This window comes from Cydia fagiglandana, chromosome 14, assembly GCF_963556715.1.
Source record: "Cydia fagiglandana chromosome 14, ilCydFagi1.1, whole genome shotgun sequence".
In the NCBI taxonomy this organism is placed as follows: Eukaryota; Metazoa; Arthropoda; class Insecta; order Lepidoptera; family Tortricidae; genus Cydia; species Cydia fagiglandana.
Genome location: NC_085945.1, coordinates 16,106,632 through 16,128,510, shown reverse-complemented (window position 1 = coordinate 16,128,510; position 21,879 = coordinate 16,106,632). Strand labels below are relative to the sequence as shown.

Genomic DNA, 21,879 nt, shown 5'->3' with positions numbered 1-21,879 from the left:
ATATTGGTTTATATAGGTCTCGGGCAGTGTTGCATAGATGGCGACCCAGCCAACGTGGTTACATACCAACATACCTCTAGGTATCACTCATCATAGAGATATATAGTATAGTTATACATTGAGTTGAGTTGAGTAGCTGACAATGTATCGCTGATACTGATTTAAGCCCCCATTGATGATAGGCACAGAACAGGCGTCTCATTGTCATAGTGGTCTTTGTGTTTCTTACATAGCGACCCTGCCAAAGTGATCTGGTTAACATACCTGTAGGTATCACTCATCGTAGAGATAGGTTGCGGTATCGGGCTGTACAGTCGCCATCAGATATATCGGAGCGGCCATCAAGGTGTTCACAATATCTGAACACGAACTCTAACGCCTCCTTGACAATAGAGGCGTGTTTACATGTTTGTGAGCGCCTTGACCGCTCTGATATATCTGATGGCGACTGTACATTGAGTTAAAGCCCCCGTTGAGCGGTAGTCACATCACTGCCGTACCTTGTACTTTAAGATTATTTTACATGGCGACCCTGCCAACGTGTTAACGTACGAGTACCTGTAAGTATCATCGTTGAGATAGGTTGCGGTATATGGCTGTACATTGATTTAAAGCCCCCGTTGAGTGGTAGACACATCACTATCGTGGTTTCCTTGTACCTTAAGATTTTTTTAGCATGGCGACCCTGCCAACGTGTTAACGTACCTGTAGGTATCGCTCATCGTCGAGATAGGTTGCGGTATTGGACTGTACATTGAGTTAAAGCCCCCGTTGAGTGGTAGACGCGGTGCTGGCGGTGCGGGCGGTGACGCAGCTGGTGCGTCTCGCCGTTGACTTCTTAGTTTCTCCTCCCTTCGCCATTTCGCCCGCCGGTTTGAGAACCACACCTGTAATGGTATTATGGTTAGATTTGGATGTTTGAGGACCTTCGCATGATATGATTGTTCTGCAGTAAAATATGATAGGGTATCTCGTTAGCCTGTAGCGGTGGGCCGCTGATACAAGAAAAATTGGTAGTTACATTTTAATAAATGGTATTTGAAAATAGATTTGTCTTAAGAGGTTATGTTTTGAGGGCCTGCCGCGAACCACTGCGTTCATTCTATCGTCTATGCCAAATAGTCGCTCGAATATGCAAGTGCAGTAGAGAGGCAGATAACGAAATTTCTATTTTCGCGATAGACCCTCTTTACTTTATAAGTTTATACAATCTGACGGACCGACAACAAACTTAAATTTAAAAATGCTCCAATGCCAGTGGGTGGGTCGCTGCGTGAAATAAGATTAAATATGAGGGTAATTTACTTAATTAAAGCATGTACATTTACGTATTTATTAATCAAATTAGGCCGGCCCCGTGGCTTCGTACATGTAATCTTTTTACGTGCATTATTAAATTTATTAATATATGTGACTCACGCCATAAAACATAACATGTAAGTATCCTCTTTGGTGTGAAAATGAATTACCTACCTAAAAATAAGTGGTCGGTAAGAGTATATTATTTATGTATAGGTACGCATATAAATAGGGGCAGTTTGTTAAACACAATGAATACAATATTCTACATTAGTATACCTAATTGCAAACATGTCTTATTTATTACATCATATGATAGAGTTACATAGTTAGCACATACACAGACATATTATGTATGTTAGTCTGTAAGGTATTTGTAATATGGGCCTTGTTGCCTGAATTAAATATCTAAATAATAAAAAAATAAAATAAAATAATTACATTACACCACTAATATGATCAACTACAAAATAAACCCAACTCTACCTTTTGATTCCTTTACCTACCTATTACACATGATTCCCAAAAAATATTTCTCTATTTAAATACTTACGTAGTTGATAGGAAAATAGGAAAAGCCCCACACATTGCCATCAAAGGGGCCGGCAAAGCAATATGTCATAATATTATTGCCGGGCCTCTGAAATTGCTGCCTACAATATTTTATTCCCGGCCGAAATGGGGAAAAGGGTCGAGAGTGTTGCTACGTACGTTTATGTTTTATTGGAAGTCGATATATTTCAGTTGTTTATATGAGAAGGAAATGCTTATGAGGAAATGGTCCAATGTACCTACATATTAGAAGGTTGGTGCAGTCATGAAAAATATTCAATGGTTTGCCTTATTAGAATCTTCAGAGCATTGGAAAAGGGATTGCCAACAGTGAATCTCTCAAATAATTGCAATTAAATTAAAATAAAACTTTCACTGTACCAACCTATACAATATTTTATTTAGACATATCAATTAAATTGATAATGTCCAACCTAGGATCACTTTGTATTTTTGCCTAGAAGGTTTATGAATGGACTAATAGTGCGATAGGCTAATTAATTGTCTATTAGTTTGCAAAACCAAAATAATAGTTAGTAATTTAAAACCTTCGATTACAAATCTCTGTGTAAAACTTATTTATATAGGTAAGTATACCTATACGCGTAATACCAAAACCAATATAAAACATAAACGAACTAATTCCGCCCCCAATAAATACCTAAAAAAACCCCCAACGTACATAAAAACGCTATAACGCCCCGAACTAAATCGTACCCCGGACGGATTATGACGTTTTTCCTCCGTCTATATCTATACTACTGTCAGCAATGACAAGGACCCCCGTCATTTCCTTTTATAAATTGCGTCATAGTTGCAAGGGTTGCTAAATGAGATTTGCCGTAATTCTGTTATTTTGACAACAAGTTGCCGGCCGGAGTAATTGTTTTCGTGTAACCTAGTTATGGAAATGTGTAGTTTTGCGGATTGCGGGATGGTTTGGTTGGGGTTTATCGATTTTTAGTGGGGTTTATTTCATCATCACCTTTTCGTCATTGGAGTGACCAGGCCCGGATTTAGAGGCCTAGGGCCCCTAGGCACTTGGTATGGCACTTAGAATTTAGAGGGCGACTCTTCTCGATTTTAAAACCATTACTAAGTTTCCTGGGCCCCTAGGCCCGGGCCTTGTGGGCCTAGGCGGAAAAACCTGTAGGCTGGTTGGCGCGGCAGTATCTCGCGGCGAGATAGACTACCCGTCTTTTTCTAACTAAACACGTTTATAAAAGAGGGACGGGTAGTCTACCTCGCCGCGAGATATTGTCGCGCCAGTCAATGCTGGCCCGGCTGGGAGTGACAGACATTGATACAAACGATCGAGTTTCAAATCAGATTCGTGGACTGTGTACGAGATTTAAAGTAACCTGAAGAGAAGCATTGCATGTGGAAAGAAAAGTACAGTCAGCGATAAAAGCTTGTACCAAAAATGTAATTTTTGCCAAAAACTTATTTTTAAATCTAATACAGCTGAAAGGTCCGTTATGTAGAGTAGATTTGTCTCACACCTCATAAGCTACATAGCTAATATGACTTATAGGTATACAAAAGTAGCGTATCCGTATACAATCATTTCCTAGTTAACCCACTTAAGAACAGTGTCCTTCTTTCTCCATAAAGTGGGTATTTTTTTACCCACTGCCTCCTTATCCTGCATTTTCTAACCGTATGGTCACCCTACACAGCCTTGAACCCGGGGCAACACGTGGTAGCCACTGGAAACAACTCCTCGAAAGCCTTCGCGCCACTCGAGCGAAACTGAGTTTTATCCACTAATCTTAGGGCTTAAAGTGGTTTGTAGCGGCTTCCCAGTAGGGTTGTGCAATCGATATGTATTTTGTATTATTTCGCGGATGAATACATTATGCTTGTTTAAGTCTAGGCATTATTTAGCGTTACCTAGTTTACAAATATGTACCATACAAACAAGTACATACTATAGTATATGTATTTAGGTATTTAAATAATAGTAAACAAACAATTTGTACATTTACGCGGGTAGTTATGACATTTATTGGTTAACCGACCAAAAACGCCCGAGTCAGTCAGTGAACGACCTGACTTTAACCTACATTATTTGATCATGTAATGTTTTCATCTGCCCTCAACTGGCTTAAGGATCCATTTGAGGGTAGATTTTGTTTACTTTTATTTAAATAATTTAAGTATAACTTCATCGACAGGGTCAGTACCCACTGGGCTACAGAGACCGAATTATTTTTGCCTTTATTTTCATTCGATCCATCCGAAAACATTATTTAATTCTATAATGTTGTAACTCAATTAATTCTTAAAATTTGTAGAATCATAACACATAATTCGATTTAAAATCCGTTTAGTTAAAAGCTAAAAGCTGCAGCCAAGTCCCCTCATGACAAATGGTGGTTTAAACTGTTGGCAACACTGCAGTTGTTAAGTGGGACGGATTCTTTTTTTAAACGGAGTCTTAAAAGGTTGTTTAGGGCGCCAATTCGAACATTCTGATATCAAAATGAAGTCTTTTTTTGTCGTTCGTGCGTGCGTCTCACCAATACAACGCATAAGCACAGAATAAATAATAGTACTAGGTACAGAAGACTCACTCTCTAACAAAACGCGTCTGTTACGATCAGGACAGATATGGCCGCTAGGTGGCGACAGCGCCACGCGCGGCTTATGGCTAATAGCCACCAAAATTGGTGTGGAACGGATTACTTCTAGCTACCTGTATCCAGCTGTAGCAAAGCGACGAAATCGCGGAGTGAGCCACGCCTGACATACGAGTGAAATGCACGCGCGAATGATAGCATTTTGATATCGGATTTTATGTGATGTGAGTATTGGAGCCCGATTCAGATTTTGTTACGGTTTTGATACGAGTACGACCTTGATAATCGTTTGATCGTTTTGAGATTTCGCATGCACCAATCAGAGTGAACGATTTTCAAGGTTTTATCAAAATAAGATCAAAACCATAACAAACTGTTAAATTTTAATCGACCGCTTTGCCTCTATGATGTTGTGAACGATTGATATCGTAGTGCTACGGCGTAGCGCGTAGCAGGAAGCTTAGCCAAGATGAAAATGGCATATCGACAAACTACAAATAAGTACATACAAAAGAATAAAAAAATACGGTCGAATTGAGAACCTTCCCTTTTTTTGAAGTCGGTTAAAAATGTATGACAGATGCAACGAAGAGCGACGTGACCATTTCCATACTTAGTTTGGAGTTTTCAATAAACGATTATTAATTGTTTTCCTGCACCACCATCCATTAAAAACGGGTTTGTATCGAATAATCTTAGCGTAGCATTGTGTCTAATATATATTGTGTACCTTGGTAGAAAAGGTTTTTGTACAGAGATTTAATTAACGTTAAATCTTAAGTTATTGAAAATAAACGGACATCATTCATCATTGGCCTTTACGTCTATTGCAGACGATTTATGGTGTAACATACATTACACCGCCTGGGACGGAATTAAGGAAACGCAGGGATGCCCAGCACCTGCATTACCCTCTCGGCTTCACTGTCTTATGCCACAGGAAAGGCGAGCCAATACGTGTGGAGACAGGTCAGCTGCAGGAATCTGCCGCATATTTCAGGTTAGACCCTACTCGCGCCTTACGGAAACTCCATTCCGGGTTTTATTTTGGAGTAAGTATCCTTCTCCTAGATGGATTGCAAAACAATGCTAAGAGGACCATCTCCCCTGTGACGAAATAGCTTCTTACTTCGTTTGTGGACTTAGTCGCCTCGTACGACACCCTATCCTATGTGAAGGTTGGCGCTATTCTAAAGCCGGCCACCACACGGCACCATCATCACGGACATCATTAGAATACCCATATAAACAAATTTTGTACGTACCTATAGCAAGTATCAAATCGTAAAATCACAAATAGGTTGGAATCATACATATTCTATCGACGATCTAGAATGCTTTTTGAATGTATCCCCGAGGTATGTATCCATGAGGAAATATGATGGTTTCTCATCTTTAATACATAATATTCAATATTATACGAGTATACCGTTACTACATGAGTTGGCGAAATAATAAAAAAATAGCAAAAGCGAGTTAAGCTAAAAAATATGGTTATAATGTAACATTATCCGCAGTAGAAAATAATGGATCAATCGGCGAAAGCTTCAATTTAGCTTCGAAAACATTTCAGAGTTAATGCGAAACGAATTATAGTTTTCTCAATAGTCATCCAAAATAAAAGTCATAAGAACAGCAACACTTAACTGTACGGTGGACCTTATTACAAAAGGCATAAGGTCCACCGACACAGAATAAATAATAGTACTATAGTTCGTTTTTTTTAGCATTAGAAATAAGGTAAACAATCTTGACGTGTCTTTTAATTAAAAACACATTTTAAAAATAAGTTACGGCAAATGTGTAACAATTATAAATATAATACGATCATTTATATTCTTCTGCTTTCATAAGTAATAGTTATTGATTATTAAAAAGCGTTTTACGATTAAAAGACATGTCAAGATCGCTTACCTTCTATGAAGTTCTTTTTAATGCTAAAAAAAACGAACTATAGGTACAGACTCACTCTCTAACTAAACGCGCCTGTTACGATCAGCACAGATATGGCAGCTAGGTAGCGACAGAGCCACGCGCGGCTTATGGCAAACCCCAAAATTGATGTGGAACGGATATACTTTTAGCTACCTGGTAGCAAAGCGACGAAATCGCGAAGTAAGCCACGCCTGCCACCAATGAACAGTTAACAGTATGGGCGATGGTACAGTCAGCGTCGTATAGTAGGTAGCATCCAAAGCATTCAAATTATTTGGTACGCCATACAAATAAAATAATATGGTGTACCGAACTATTTGAATACTTTGGATCCTACCTACTACATATATAACGCTGACTGTACAAAAAGTTCACCGCAACCCAAACAAAATACATAACTCGCAAATGAAAAATTCAAACAACAAAAACATTGTTTAACATATTCCATAGAGAATATTTACATAAGCTATGTAATATCCACATGTATTCGCGTCGGGGAGGGTATGTTGCCCTTGTTTTTTTAGTATGTTTGCCGAAGACGCATCCGCGTGGCCGTGCCTACGCAAACAGGCAGTGTAAACAAGCCCTTATGAACGCATTCGTTGAGCGCTTTTAATAAAAAGACGCCCTTCGATTCTTTATGGTCTAATTAGAAGTGTGGAGGCTTATTTAAGTTTACTTTTAACAGCGTCTAATTTTCTTATTTTACATACATTGTAAAGTGCCACCAAAATAGTTAGATCTAAATTTTCGCATTCCGTGTACAAAAAAAAAACAGTTCATCTTGTGTTGAAATCATAATCTAAATATTGAAAAAATATTTAAGAACAATCTGTAAAAATCGCTGGTTTTGTCAATTTAAACTTGCATTTAAGTTTTATCTCAAAATATGGTGTATATAGTTGAAACCCAAGCTTTTAGACTTTTATACTTAAAAAAACTTTACTTACACACTGAAATTGTATTATATCTTAAGAAAAAACATAAATTAACAAGTTTTTTTAAATATTTATTAAAACAATTGCCCACATCTTTTAATCCTTAACTAATTGTTACAACATTGCCCCAAGCGATCTTAATCTCGTTTAGTGGATTATCCATGCGTGAATACACCGCTTCGTACCAAAAAGGCAGCAAAGTTAGTATCAGAGTGTATCGCCACCTTACAACTGTAATTTTTTTTAATTTTACCTGGATACGTGCCTCAGGCAATCCTATCTTTTCGGCCAGTCGTTCCCGCGCGAACACGTCGGGGTAGTGCGTTCGTTCGAACTCTGTGGACAGACATTCAAAATTAAATTTCGAATTGGACACGTTCGAATTTACGGATCGACGGTGAGCGTCAAATCGAATCTTCGTGGATCATAGGGCTGGGCATTTTTTGGGGAAAAACGGACTGTGGTCGTTGCTTTCTTTATGTTGCCAACGAAAATATATGCTAGAGGGCCAAGCTAACTATGCATGGCGTTTGCCATTACAAAGTGTGGCAATGTCATCATGCGTTTTTTCTCAGGTACATGACAAGTGACATCTCAGTTTTTTTTTTACCTCATAGGGTTAAAATTTGTAATGAATTGCCATCTGTATTTCTATTTTAAAAATGCATGGAAGGACAATTAATTTAAAATACAAGCTAAACTGATTAAATAGGAAGATTTAATTATTACAGGAACACAAGTAAAAATACAACACCTTGTTTAAAATGATCAATATTACAATAAAAAGTAACATAAATCAGTAGCGTAAATGATCATGATTATCTGCAATAAATCCCAAATTTCATAAATAACGATCATGTTTACCAACCTAATAAATGTATTATGACACCCATAAAACAATATAGTAATAAAACAAGCAAATAACCAAGATAATAACCGCGACTGCCACGATTCAAGCGCTGAGCACACACGGGGGATTGGGGACATTTATTTATTTACTAATAACATGTCGGCAAACAATAAATAAGATGAAAGGGACACGGGAAATAGGTTTATTAGGGCCCCAGAGACCTCTTACAGTTGGAAGTGGACAATTTCGGCTGTCAATTGAGTGCTAAGTGACGTTGATTTATGAACCAGGGCTATAAGATTTTTCTCTGACACTCTAATTACACCTTCGTTGGAGTAAAAGAGAAAGATCCCCGCAATTTGCGAATTTCGGTTTTCGCGGTAGCCGCTCTGGACCGATAGAGAGCTAAATATTTCTATGGTAAAGATGAATGGAGGATCGAACATGATTAGTTTAAATATTTAATTAATGGTATTATTTTCCATTTTTTTATAGTGAATTGGTGAGAACGGGATATTGGTGGTATACATTGGTTAATTTGAGTTAGGTGATAAACTGTGTCACATTATATGTTCCAAAGGATAAACGAATGAGGAATACTTGACATCCTATATATCGTAGAATTGCTAGACATTATTGACAGTAAAAAACCAGGAATGAATAGGGTTTGAAAATCTGTCTAGAATACATATTTGCTATATACCTAATGAAGACGAACCGAAAATTAAGAGTATAGTGATAAATACCGCAAGGCCTTTTAAAAGGTGAATGCTAAGGATTCGGTGATACTATAATAAGCATAAACCGCCTTATTCATAAACGTTTACTAAAGTTGACAAGCCGATAATAATCGTTTGTCCCTTTCCGACGTATTAGTATGATGGCAAGGGACAAACGATTATTATCGGCTTGTTAACTTTAGTAAACGTTAATGAATAAGGGGGAAAGACTTTATTCTTGCAGATGCTCACGATCGTGGTCCAGACAATGATGATGAAATAAGAACACTTGTAGGAAATTGTATCTAAACAAAGTTTTCAAGTTCAAATATGGTTCTTACCTTTTTCAAGTCTGTCTATCTAGTCATTATTGAACGATGTCCAACTTGTAAAAAGTTGTGTCTAAAGGGGGGCACTGATTACCTGTTCGCCGGACGATATCAGCCTGTCAGTTAAGCCCCCTCCAGACTATGCGCGTGAATCGCGGGCGAAGCCGCGGACGCGAGTGTGGAGTCGATTTTCGCAGACAGCGCTTTAAACGCGAAATTTGACAGCTCCGAACGACTGACAGGCTGATATCGTGCGGCGAACTGGTAATCTGTGGGCCCCTTAAGGAAAGTTTTCTAGTTATAACTATGGTCCTCACCTCCATCATCCGTCACATGGATATGTTGAGCTCTTGAGTAGTTGACGGATCTTCACTAGGGGGTAATTGCACAAAAGATCCCTATGGGCAAGGGCCCCCGAAAACAATAAGATAAGATAAGATGCGATGGTCCTCACCTTTTTCAAGGCTGTCTATCTGGTCATTAGTGAAGGACGTCCTGTTCCTCTGCAGCTTCCTCTTGAGCCGCAGCCTCATCTGCGAGTCCTCGTCCCCCGAGGAGGCGTGTTCGCTGTTCCCGTCCGATCCAGCTTCGGATTGCAGCGCGTCCGCTGTGGGGAGATGTTCTGTTAGTCGGTATATAAAGTCTGTCCTAGAACTAGAGTGGTATATGGTGCTTATAGGTACATTAAATTGTAAAAAATATAAGTGCCTTCAAGCTTCATTTGCGCTTAATGATGTAATATATAAAAAGAACCAAGTGCAAGTCCGTAATTAGATTAGGTAGAACTTTTTGCACGTCCCATACATTGGGTGACACTACTTCCCGTACTATTGAAAAATAAAAAAAACCGGCCAATGCGAGTCGGACTCTCGTTTCTAGGGTTCCGTACATAAGTCCGACTTACGCTTGACTGCACATTTGTAATAGGTTTTCCTGTTATCTATATATGTACATATAAGAGCTTCTATTTGAGTATATATTTTATAATTTCTAAATTACGGGCATGTTTACGATGTTATCCCACCTACCCACCTTAGTTCAGTCATGCCGTAAAGAGTTTTTCAGAAAAGTTTACGACAACTCCATCAAACAGCCACTACGAATTACGCAACAAATCTCAAACATAAACAAACTCCACACACCCACAGCCTGCAACCTCCTCATTTTTCACAAACTGCACTCGACAACTATCAACCAAATGACGTCAACAAAACTGCACAATTACTCGACTGCACCAGTCATCATGAGCTCCCAAACGGACCACACAAACCAGCTGTAAAGGACCCGCGAGACTGTCAGACCGGTTTGATCGCGGGGTCGCGCGTCTCTAGCGAGATGACCCTCTTATGAGGGCTAAAATTAAACGTTATTCGTAATGTCGACATGCCCCAAGCTAATTGATTAATTTGCTTTATGGCCGGCACTCGAACTGCCTGTAATGGTGCATGGGCTAGTGATGCTGAATGGGGGCCTGTTACACAATCTGCCACATTTTTCTGATACGCCCCACGGATCGTTTGGTAATTCTGTGATGGATGCAATTAATGATTACAAGTGCATCCGTCAGATGGAATGAATTGGTTGGCAAGTATGGATGCCCTTAGCTAATTTGCTCTTGACATCGCGCTTTGACACACGATAAGCATAAGTATAAATGTTTGCCGATAAGTAACCAAAACCTTAGCTGGAAATTGTAAATTTAAACTTGCATAGGCAAAGGCATACCTACTTAGGCAGTTCCCTGCATTCTTATTTCAACTAGGAAGTAAACTAAGTACGTAGGTAAGTATGGATGTAGCCACAAAAATATTGTCAGTTTCATGTTAGAGTTAGACCATGAAAAGTCTGCAGCGATTTTGATAGCCCACGCAGTGCAAGTGTTATTATAATTTCATAGAAGTTTGACGTTTAAAATAACACTTGCACCGTGTGGGTTATCATAATCGCTGCAGACTTTTCTTGGTCTAGTTCTAAATAGGTACTTCAAGTCCTATCAATAAAACATTTTAGCACATAATTATTAAAAAGGTTTTCTTTTTAATAGTCTTTGCCTAAAACACCAATTCTAAATTATTAAATCGATCGTAAAACAAAACACGTTATCTGACCTATGATCCATTTTAAAAAACTAAACCGATCATTTCAAAAACAACGTTCGACATTCAAACACTCGATACATAAAGCGGGCGCTACACGACATGATTGATGCGCGACATTCGCTCAGACTTTCCAATCGGTTGACAATTTTGATTGATCGTGCATGCGCGCCCTCGCGACGCGCCGTGCAAATGAGAATGTTCCCAAATTATGTTTTTTTTTTGCAGTCTTGATTTGGACTTTAAACGATCTAATGATGATTTTAGATGGGTTATAAGAAGTTTTTAAGAAATTAATTTTTGTGATATAGTCGGATTAGACTTTGATTAAAAAACTGAAAAAAAAATGTTCTCGAATTGATAAAAAAGATTAAAATAATGTATTGAATAATTGAGAAAGTTTTAAACATTAAATACGTACGTAGGTGCAGTCAATGAGTTTTTATTAGCCAACTCACCTTTAGAAATACTTTGCTTAGGCTGAAAAAACTTGTATCTTGGGTAACTAGTCAAAATCGTAACAAACATTTCATAACAATAGCCCAAACAACTGAATTTATCAAAGCCACTTAATTAAGCTCTTTAATACCGAGAAAGAAATCTTTTTACCAATGGATCCAACAAAAGCGGAGTACCAGCAACAAAGAATTATTTTCCCTATTAAGGGGCACATTTTCATTATTTATCAAAGTCTCAGCCTACGAGGAATTCATTAAAAAACCGAGAGCTCTCGCAATTCCGATAAACAGATGATTGGGAACATGAGAGAAATAATTGTAATAGTGGGAAGAAAATGGAAGGAAAAATTGGTGGGAATAAGGGGGGAGGTGGGGCGCGATTATGTGGGATCGATACTGTCAGTTGCGCGGGGGCAAGGCAGAGGCGAAGGCGGACAGTGAAGTTAGTCTCGGTCAATGGATAAAGCAGAAAAATGAGTAGGTATCTATCGATATTGCACAGTGGTCAATTTTGATGAAAAAAGGACCGAATATTTCATCACAAAAAAGTTATTAATGTATTATTAATTAATTCTTATATATGTGATACGATCGCTTACCTAAACAATATTTGAAGGCAAAATAAATAAGTGCCTTTTTCTAATTAGATTAAGACCCAGTTGCACCAACCACCTTTAACAGACTGATTAACGTCAAACAGCAGTGAAGTATGAAATGTCCCATACAATTTTTTTTTCCAAAAGCTTTAGCGATGAGAGACAGTTTGGTGCAATCGACCCTAAGTGTTATTGTGTACGAAATGTAACAAAAATCCTGACCAAGCAAAAGTAGGAAAAGTATTTTAGCGGTTATCAATATTTTTACACTTGCAATTTATTTAAAGGTTCAAATTAAATGTGAAACAAATAAAATACGTACCTACTTACAATCGACTTTTTAGTAAAATATTTAATGTATGTATTTATTTATTTTTTTCAAGGCGGGACGATTTAATTAAGCTTTTATTTTATTCAATTAAACTCGCTATCGCCATTGCTCGGGCCTCTAAGCGTCCCTGCGGCCGGCCAAGGCGCGATTCGGCTAATTCGTCGCGCTTCCACAAATAGATGTTCGGCTGCGTCTCTCCCGAGCTCGACTTTTTCTTTACGGGCTATATTCGGTAAAGAAAGAGGAAAAGCTTAACCTTGGACCAATTAATTCAGTGTTTTACGTTTTTGTTTTAACTTTTTTATATACCATGTCGGGGGCAAATAAGTCTATAGTCGTCTGCAACTACAGGGGTGTTGTACATGCCGTTGTTTAAAAACAGGTACACTTCTTTTACGAAGGTCCTTCTTTTCTATTACGCTTTATTTTATTTTCCTAACTTTGGTAGCTAAAAAAATTGAAAATATGTTGACGACCATTTCGTCTACATTAAAAAATATGCTTGGTGGGCCAAATTCACTAATACCTATAAGTAAATCATAAATCAGCATTAGAAAAATCTCGTATTTTATGCAACTTTGTCTATCTGCAGATTTATTATTATCACAGCGTTCCGCACTATTGTAAAGTTATACGAGTAGCATAGCGTTATCTAAATCTCAACGGCATTAATAATTAAATAGTCCTTGATTAAATAATGAACGGCCTAATAACTGTTTGTTTGGTCCTCTAATTGCATGTTCCCAAGAGAATAACTAATATACTGTCCAGGGCATTAGGAATCATTGTACGCCAGAATATTGTAGAGGTAATTCTAATAATTCAGATGAAGAAAATATTTTTATTTTACTATACGTACTGTACATATACTCCTGCAATAATATGTTATACAACGAAAGCCGCAAAAATATCTCACACGATCTTATTTGTAGAGCCACAAGAGCGTGTCACATATTTTTGCGGCCTTCGAAGAGTGACATATTATTGCAGGTGACTACTATTAGAGGCTTAAAAAACAAGTGTTCAAGTATTTTTAGGGTTCCGTACCCAAAGGGTAAAACGGGACCCTATTACTAAGACTTCGCTGTCCGTCCGTCCGTCCGTCCGTCCGTCCGTCCGTCTGTCACCAGGCTGTATCTCACGAACCGTGATAGCTAGACAGTTGAAATTTTCACAGATGATGTATTTCTGTTGCCGCTATAACAACAAATACTAAAAACAGAATAAAATAAAGATTTAAATGGGGCTCCCATACAACAAACGTGATTTTTGATCAAAGTTAAGCAACGTCGTTTCCTTTTTTTTGCATTATGGTACGGAACCCTTCGTGCGCGAGTCCGACTCGCACTTGCCCGGTTTTTTCTCTCGATTCGATAATGAATGACAATTACTAAAAATGCAAAAGTTTTTAAATTATTTTATGTCCAGCAAGTCTCTAAATATTCCACAGTGCAATAATCTGTTAAGTTTATTATCACCAGGTGCTATGAAACGTCCCCTTGGCAAACTATCGATATCAAGTGGGGGGTTCCATTACAGCCCCCTCATTATCAATCCATTCCAACCATTTAATATTCAATGAAACAATACCCATTTTTAATTGAACTCTCCATAAAGTGGTTTCATTCTATGAAACTCCACGCCATTCTCCATCTTAATCCATTGTGTTTAGGGTTGCTATCGCGTGCAGAGTTGGACAGATTGCTACTAAATGTGGTTGGTTACTGTAATTGACTTTGCTGGAGTGACAATGCTACAAGAACACGTTGTGAACACTTGTAGAGTGTGCCTTTGAAGCGTTTTACCGTCGTGCAAAATACAAAGGCACACATAAATTTTCTGATTGTGAATTCGATTCTTTTGATCTGATATTTAAGATTCTAACTATCATAGGATTCACTCGAATAATATAATATGTCATGTTTCAAATGGATCAGTATTTTATTTCGCAACGAACTAATTCTGAAAACTGAATCTCTTCTGACTTTTCTAGGAATATGTGCGTGTGTGTGGTGTAGGTTCGCTGTTCTTTTCTTGTTAACCAACCCTACTGATACATGCTCCAATCAAAATAACAATATAAAAACCAATCATTTGATCCCATTTAGCTAACAGTCGTTAAAACTATCTATTATCTGTCCCCAAGTAATAGTCCGTAGGGCATGTCAGCCGATCTATCGTGGCACTTAGATCCCTGGGCGCTCATGTAAGTGTTTGTACAGTAACACTTAGGAAGAGGTCTTCTTAAATGGTTGATAGATACTGCAGAAATCAAGGTTGTAAATGTACGATTAGCCTGTATTTTATTGTGTGGATAATTTTCTAACTAAGCGGGCGATACATGTTTTCGGAAACTTTGGCTGCTTATTATACATAAGCACTGTGTATTTGCCAGGTACATAACGTTTTACACAAAAATCGTCAAAAGGGCATTTATTATATTTCGTTAAACATACATAATACATACGTACCGTAGGAGTAGCCAAATTTAAAAGACAATAACATCAAAACAGATCAATATTCTACTATTATACGTTCGATCTAAGGCTAATGTTAAATAAAAAAATAAATTACTTGTTATTTTTTTATTCAACATTAGCCTTAGATCGAACGAATAAAAGTATCACGCAATCTTACGAAATTCCTCAATACCTATGTTGTAATCTAAAAAAATGTATAAGTTGAACACCCTCCTAGTTCAACAAAACCTGCTTTTCTCACTACAAGTAAAGTTTCTAGACTCAGACAAGTTACTGGAAGCCAGTCCGTGGCTCCGCACGGATGATTGGCGAACGGGGATCGCTCGCAAATATTTGCGTCGTCTGCTAATGCATGGCTAAGTGATCAAGTGACGTATATATTTACCATTTTATTCATAAAACTTAGCGAACTTATATAAATTTTGTCTCTTTTTAATAAACTGTTATGTCAAAATGACAGATTGAGACAGCGATTATAAAAAACTTGTTTTTGCAAAAAAAAAAATATTTTATGTTACGCTAACAGGGCACGAACTTTTTCATACGCAATTTTACATCGATTGCGTTTGACATTTTGACATGATTTCTAACAACCCTCCTCGGGGCTGTCATTTGTTCAAAAATGACAAAAAAATATTAGTCTAATTTTTTTATTAAATTAAACATTGGCGGATCGGTAAACTACCGAAATATAATTTATATAGAACTATAATTTGAACATTTCCAAGATAGATGTAAGTTACGTAACTTCCACAAACGAATACCTATTAAAAATATTCCAAAAATCAATCCGGACCCGCACTATGCTTTGAAAAATCCATTGAATATCCCAATTCAGTTAGCTATCAGTCAATTAGTGTCCAACCGAGCTGCGGCCGCACCACTGGGCGCCGGGGCCATTATTGTTCTAAACGTGTGCACAAACAATTTGTGCTATTATTACGGACTAACCGGACCACTGTGCAAATGTTGCGTAATATTTTGCATAGTCGAAATTGACTTTAAATCTATTATTTCAACAGTTAGTTTGCGGTAAGTCGGCTTTGTTGAATACAATATTAATTTTAGTTATTCGTAATGAGCTTTTTTGGGGTTATTTTGAATAACGAATTGGAATGGATAAAATGTAAGTACATTTTGTTTTATGTAACAATAACATATCATTAAATTAACTAAGACTTACAACCTATTTAAAATTGAAAAATATAAATAACTACTATTATCAACGAGGACTTAGTTTACCATATATATATTTATGATTTCCCGGTATACCTATCCATATGTGTAGTTACAGTTACAATATAGCTAGTAGAAGTCACTACCTACGAAACTACGATAGCAAATAATACAATACAAAAACACAATCGGGCATTCTACGCTCCATTCTTACACCGAGCTGTCTATTTTTGCGTGTAGCAACACTGGGGACATCGGGCGGAATTTTGTCCAGTGTTTTGCGTGTAGCAACACTGGGAACTTTTTTGCGTGCACAGTGGGCACATTGGCTGAAGCCATCGATCCGTGCTGCGCTGAATATTAAAAACGTTTCGACCGGGAGGAATATAGGTTTTTTTTTTAAAGTTTTGTTGACTAGTGGCTTATGATAGTTTGGCTTTTAGCTTATGTATTTAACATACCGAAGTCTCATAGGTTATAATTCCATTATTTAAGGTATATAAATAGGTACTTTTCATAGTTTTCATTCCAAAAGAGAAAATTACATAAATTATTTAAGACTCGATTTTCACATTTTTATTTAGGTTCAGTCTTGGTCTCAATTGTTAAAATTGTTAGATCCTAAATTCTTAATGTTCGGTAGTGCTAAAAAAATGTTCTAGATTTTTTCCAAAAATTAGCTACCTACATACATATTTAATTTGGGAGATTCTCCTTAACATATACATATACGTACCTATTCTAAACTGCTGTATACTTTGAAAATAAAATATCATACTTACCTATAACTTTAAATCGATTTTAGAGAGGGCAGTTAAATAAAATTTTTTTTTTAAATACTTAAATACATCAATCACAAGTAGGTAGCTAAAGCATAGTTAACGTATCACAAAAAAAAATAAAAAACCCAATTTAACCCGTCCCTTAATCGCCGTGTATATAAAATGCGTACTTAATACCGGTACAGTCAGCTTTAATAAAAACAGTCGTGTCCGAGCCAGCGAGCCGGGGGCAATAAAAGTGCCCTTATATACCCGCTTTATATGTCCCGTTTTATTGGCTCGTAGTTTACATGTCCGTCATCGTATTACGTATTTCAGTAGAAGGGGGCATTCCCCCCCGCATATAAGCATATGGGGGGGAGGGGGGTATTCTGATTTAGGAAAATATTTTTACTTAGAAGTCAAGGAGAAAAAATGGTATTGTAAGAACTTTGTTGCTTCGAACTTCTAAACTGAAAATAACGATGTTTTTGTTCCAAGATAGGTTCCAAATTGAAATTTATACGCATATTCCATAACACGCAAAAAAAGGTAACATTTCCCTATAGACGTAAACTAAGTTTCACACACGTAAAAAGAACAAGTAAAATGCCAAAATATCATTTTGTTATCAACTGCTCACACATAACGAATTACATCTTCTCAATCTAACACAAATCGTCCTTAAATACACAGAAAATATCCATAACTCAAAGCTTATAATCACACAAATGCAACAACGCTCCAACCAGATTATATTCTGATTTACATAGTATTCGAGTTCCAATACTTTGTAAGTTCATAACACGCTTAAAAATATGAAACTCCGAAGTACAAAGCGAACTCCAGAAACGAGTCGAAGCTTCTCGCAGTATTCGTATTCGAGTCACGCGCCAAACAACGCCTCGGAAAAGTGCTAGGAAAAGTCGACGACGTGGGGTCAGGCGGTTAGGCGGTGCGTTTAGTTTATTTGTGTTTGAAAAAAAAAAGGATTTTGGTAAGTTTTTCAAAAAATTGTTATTTTTAAGCACAAGTTCTATGAACACAGATAGTAGTTATTTTTAAGCACAAGTTCTATTTAATAAATCGATTCTATTTAATAAATATTAATTCCATAAGGCAAATCGTTTTGACAGTTCTAAAAAAGGAACTTATTTGACTAGTAGGAAAATACCCTATTGAATGAAAAAATAAGGCAATTTTATTAATTTTATTTGACTTTTAAATTTGAAAAATAAATCCAACAAGTGTAATACAAAGACGCCTACCAAGATATGAGGAGTCAGTGACATATTATTATGAGAAAGTGGTTTAGAAGTCGGTTAATTTATTGTATACTATTATTTTGATTCGCTTCGATTCGATTTTGGTATAGATAGGGCAAAACAAAAAACTTTTAAAACCAAATAGTCGTAAATAGACCGAAAACAATACGCTTCTGAAATAGAAAAATAAGAAATAGGATACCTGTCAAAAGTTTATATGAAGTTGCGTTTGGTTTCTGCATATTTAAGTTTTGCGACAGTTTTACAAAAATATGTTTATCGCGAAGTTTCTATGTTTTCTTGCGTAAATGTTTGTCTCATCTTCGAAAAAGTGAATGCAAGCATATTTTGACATATTTTGAATAATTCACGCATACAAATACCTGTGAAAAGTGCCAAGAAAAGTAGAAGCTAAACAAAACTTCTTTTTGTTTCGTTCCTGTACATGTTTTACGTAATGCATCATAGAATTTCAGAGAATATGCTTTCGCAAATTATCGAAGTTCTTATGCCAAATAAAAAAATAAGAAAACTAAAACTGTTATGCAACAAGATACTACATCTTTGCTTGTGAACTAAGTATCACTCGATCTAAAGTTAACCCATCCACTTCTCCCCTAACCGCCACCTTAAGGCCCTAAAGTACCTATTCCTTACCTTAGTTACCAAACTATTTCACGTTCCCTTAAAACCTCCCTTTAAATTGATCTGTCTTCCCTTTGAGCGACACGGAAGGCCCTTTGCTCATGTGTGACACGTGTGGGTCGCAGTTGACTTGCGTCTTGGGTCGGGTCGACTGTCAACGGTCACTTGAGGTCACGTCAGCGACCTAATGTGGACTTACTGCTGAGTTTTATTTTGTCTTAACTGTGACTTAGAAAAAATATGAATATAAATAAAAATAAGTAAATATTATAGGACATTCTTACACAGATTGACTAAGTCCCACAGTAAGCTCAAGAAAGCTTGTGTTGTGGGTACTCAGACAACGATGTATATAATATATAAATATGTACTTAAATACATAGAAAACAACCATGACTCAGGACCAAATATCTGTGTCATCACACAAATAAATGCTCTTACTGGGATTCGAACCCAGGACCATTGGCTTCACAGGCAGGGTCACTACCCACCAGGCCAGACTGGTCGTCGGTCGTGGTGGTGGTCTAATATACTTGGCGTAAGAAACTAATAAAATGACATAATTATAGTCAGATTGTAATATAAATATGTAGAGATTTAATTCGATGTGGATTTCAATAACATAAACACAATTATAAAACGAATCAGTATAATATTTTGAAGTATGAGATTGCTCGACATGTTTTTATATTGAATACGATGTAGTAAGATCTCGTGTTTTGGTAAATCACATTTTCTTTAGACCTGAAGAAAAGGTATTCTGTGATTGGCAACATTTCTTACAGTAACAAAATAACATAAATTCTAGAAGCTATACTAAAACTGTATTGTATCACCTTATTTCGCATAACAGACTAAATCCTTACAAGTATTTCCATACCAATTCCTCCCAAGACATTGTTTTTGAAGTCATAACAAGCATATATACCTACCCTACCAGCAGGTATAAAACACAAAAGAGGCAAAGGTATAATCTCCGCAAGTCTGAAGTTCCCCCTGAGTAGGGTTACCAGATCCAAATTTGAAATCTCCTGACAAAATTCCTGTTTGCAAATATTTTTCCTGACCCTCATATCGGCGCCGTAAGCGATATCTATATACCTATGCTTGACACATTGTTTAAAATTGTATTATTTTGGATTTATATGTTAGTAAATACGTACATTTTTAGGTACAGAATAAAAAAAGTCTGTTAATTCACAAAAAAAATCCTTACGTTTTCATATTCCGGCCGCATTTGACAAACAGCCAACATTCTTGACATGTCAGGAAAATTCCTGACGTCTGGTAACCCTACCCCTGAGAGGGGGCGGTGTTTAGACCCAAAGGCAGCATTAATATTTCGTAAGTTCCAATGTGCAGCAGAACCCGTTTTATTTTTGACGCGAAAGTTTTGACATAGTTCCGTTTCCGTTTGCGAAATAGGCTTTGTAAATCTTTAGGGAAAAGTCTACATCAAAGGGACTTTGGCGTTTTCCTGTTACATAAATATAGGAAGGATTATTGACTAATAAAAGCTGCTCGAGAATTTGGCTATGAATTTATGTCACTAAATAAAAATATGTAGGACAAAACCTGCCATCATCATCAATATGTAAGAGCTATTCTCTTGTCGGTGGAGTAATCGCCACTTTTCTCTTTGCTGGGCCAGCCTTTTATTTGGCTGAGATATGTGAGCCTGGGCCTTCCTCTGCGTCTTTTGCCCTCAATCTTGCCCTCCAGGATGTTTATAAAGAATCTGTCGTGCCATATCAGGTGGCCAACCATCTTGCCCCTTCTGTTAGCTATTTTGTCAGTTGTTGAGGAGCCATAACAGGCATTTCTTCTCCCCTGCCATCGTCAGTATCTCTTCGTTCGTGTCCTTTTCTGTCCAGCTGATCTTTAGCAGAAAAGTTCTGTTTATATTTCATGCTTGTATCCGATAATTCCTGCAAAGGACGGTGCAAGTGTTGGTTTGTATGTTGGTGTGTGTTGGATTATATGGAGCTAGCCAAAATTGTACTCATTAATATTGAATTTTTACACGTTTTAATGATATAATGATACTATTTAACCCCAATGGACTTGTAAGTCTAATAGACTAGAATAGAATAGAATAAACGATTTTTTTTTTACCATGGACTAATGCCATAAAAAAAATCACACGGAAATTAGACTATATTTGAAAGGACATTCTCTAATTCAAATCTTAAAAGGTTAAAGTTGGTTCGATAGAAAAAAATCACGAATACATGTCTTGTTTGTTTTGTATTGAAATTTTGACAAATCTCTAAAAGATTGCAGCTATACTGTATATTAACACTAATCAGTCGGTGTAACGGTCGTTGCAACCCGGGCTTTACCGCATATTATATTACACAACCTTACTGCCAGACATCTGAGCACTGTACATTCATATTAGATAATGTCGACGCGTCTGAGAGCTGTCTTCACGGCACATTAACGACTAAACTCGGTCTGAAATCGCTACAACTTACAAATACTATGCTTACAAATTGACTATGTGGTCTACGTACGTAGACCACATAGTCAATTTGTAAGTAATATAAAGCTAGACTGACCCTTCTCACCTCCATTGTAGTACGTCAGTCTAGTTATGGTTACATTCCATTTCTGACTGCAGCTCCACTACCAGTACTGAACGCGTCGCTGTCATTGTCAATTTCCATAGTAAAATGAACAGTAATGCAGGTGCAGTTGGAAATGGACTGTCACATTTACGTTCAGTGCAAATGGAGTTGTTTTGAATAGGTACAGTCAAGGAATTTAAATTCCGACCCATTTCGTACTTTGTCACAGTGACAATCAATATGAAAGCCGCTAGAGACCTCATACGGTTGTCACTGTGACAAAGTACGAAATGGGTC

General features: G+C 37.1%; 1 protein-coding gene across 2 annotated transcripts in view; it reads right to left on the bottom strand.

Annotated features, from left to right (window-relative positions):
- The window catches only part of LOC134670915 (paired box protein Pax-6), an 84,851-nt gene that overhangs the window by 6,869 nt on the left and 56,103 nt on the right, over positions 1–21,879 (bottom strand). The window contains exons 6-8 of one of the 2 annotated variants that reach the window (XM_063528746.1): positions 9,659–9,826; positions 7,560–7,642; positions 706–887 (exon numbers count right to left, since the gene is read on the bottom strand). In XM_063528746.1, coding sequence (XP_063384816.1) covers positions 706–887; positions 7,560–7,642; positions 9,659–9,826 — 433 coding nt within the window. The remainder of the gene's footprint in view (positions 1–705; positions 888–7,559; positions 7,643–9,658; positions 9,827–21,879) is intronic. The other variant, XM_063528747.1, reaches the window with a different exon arrangement.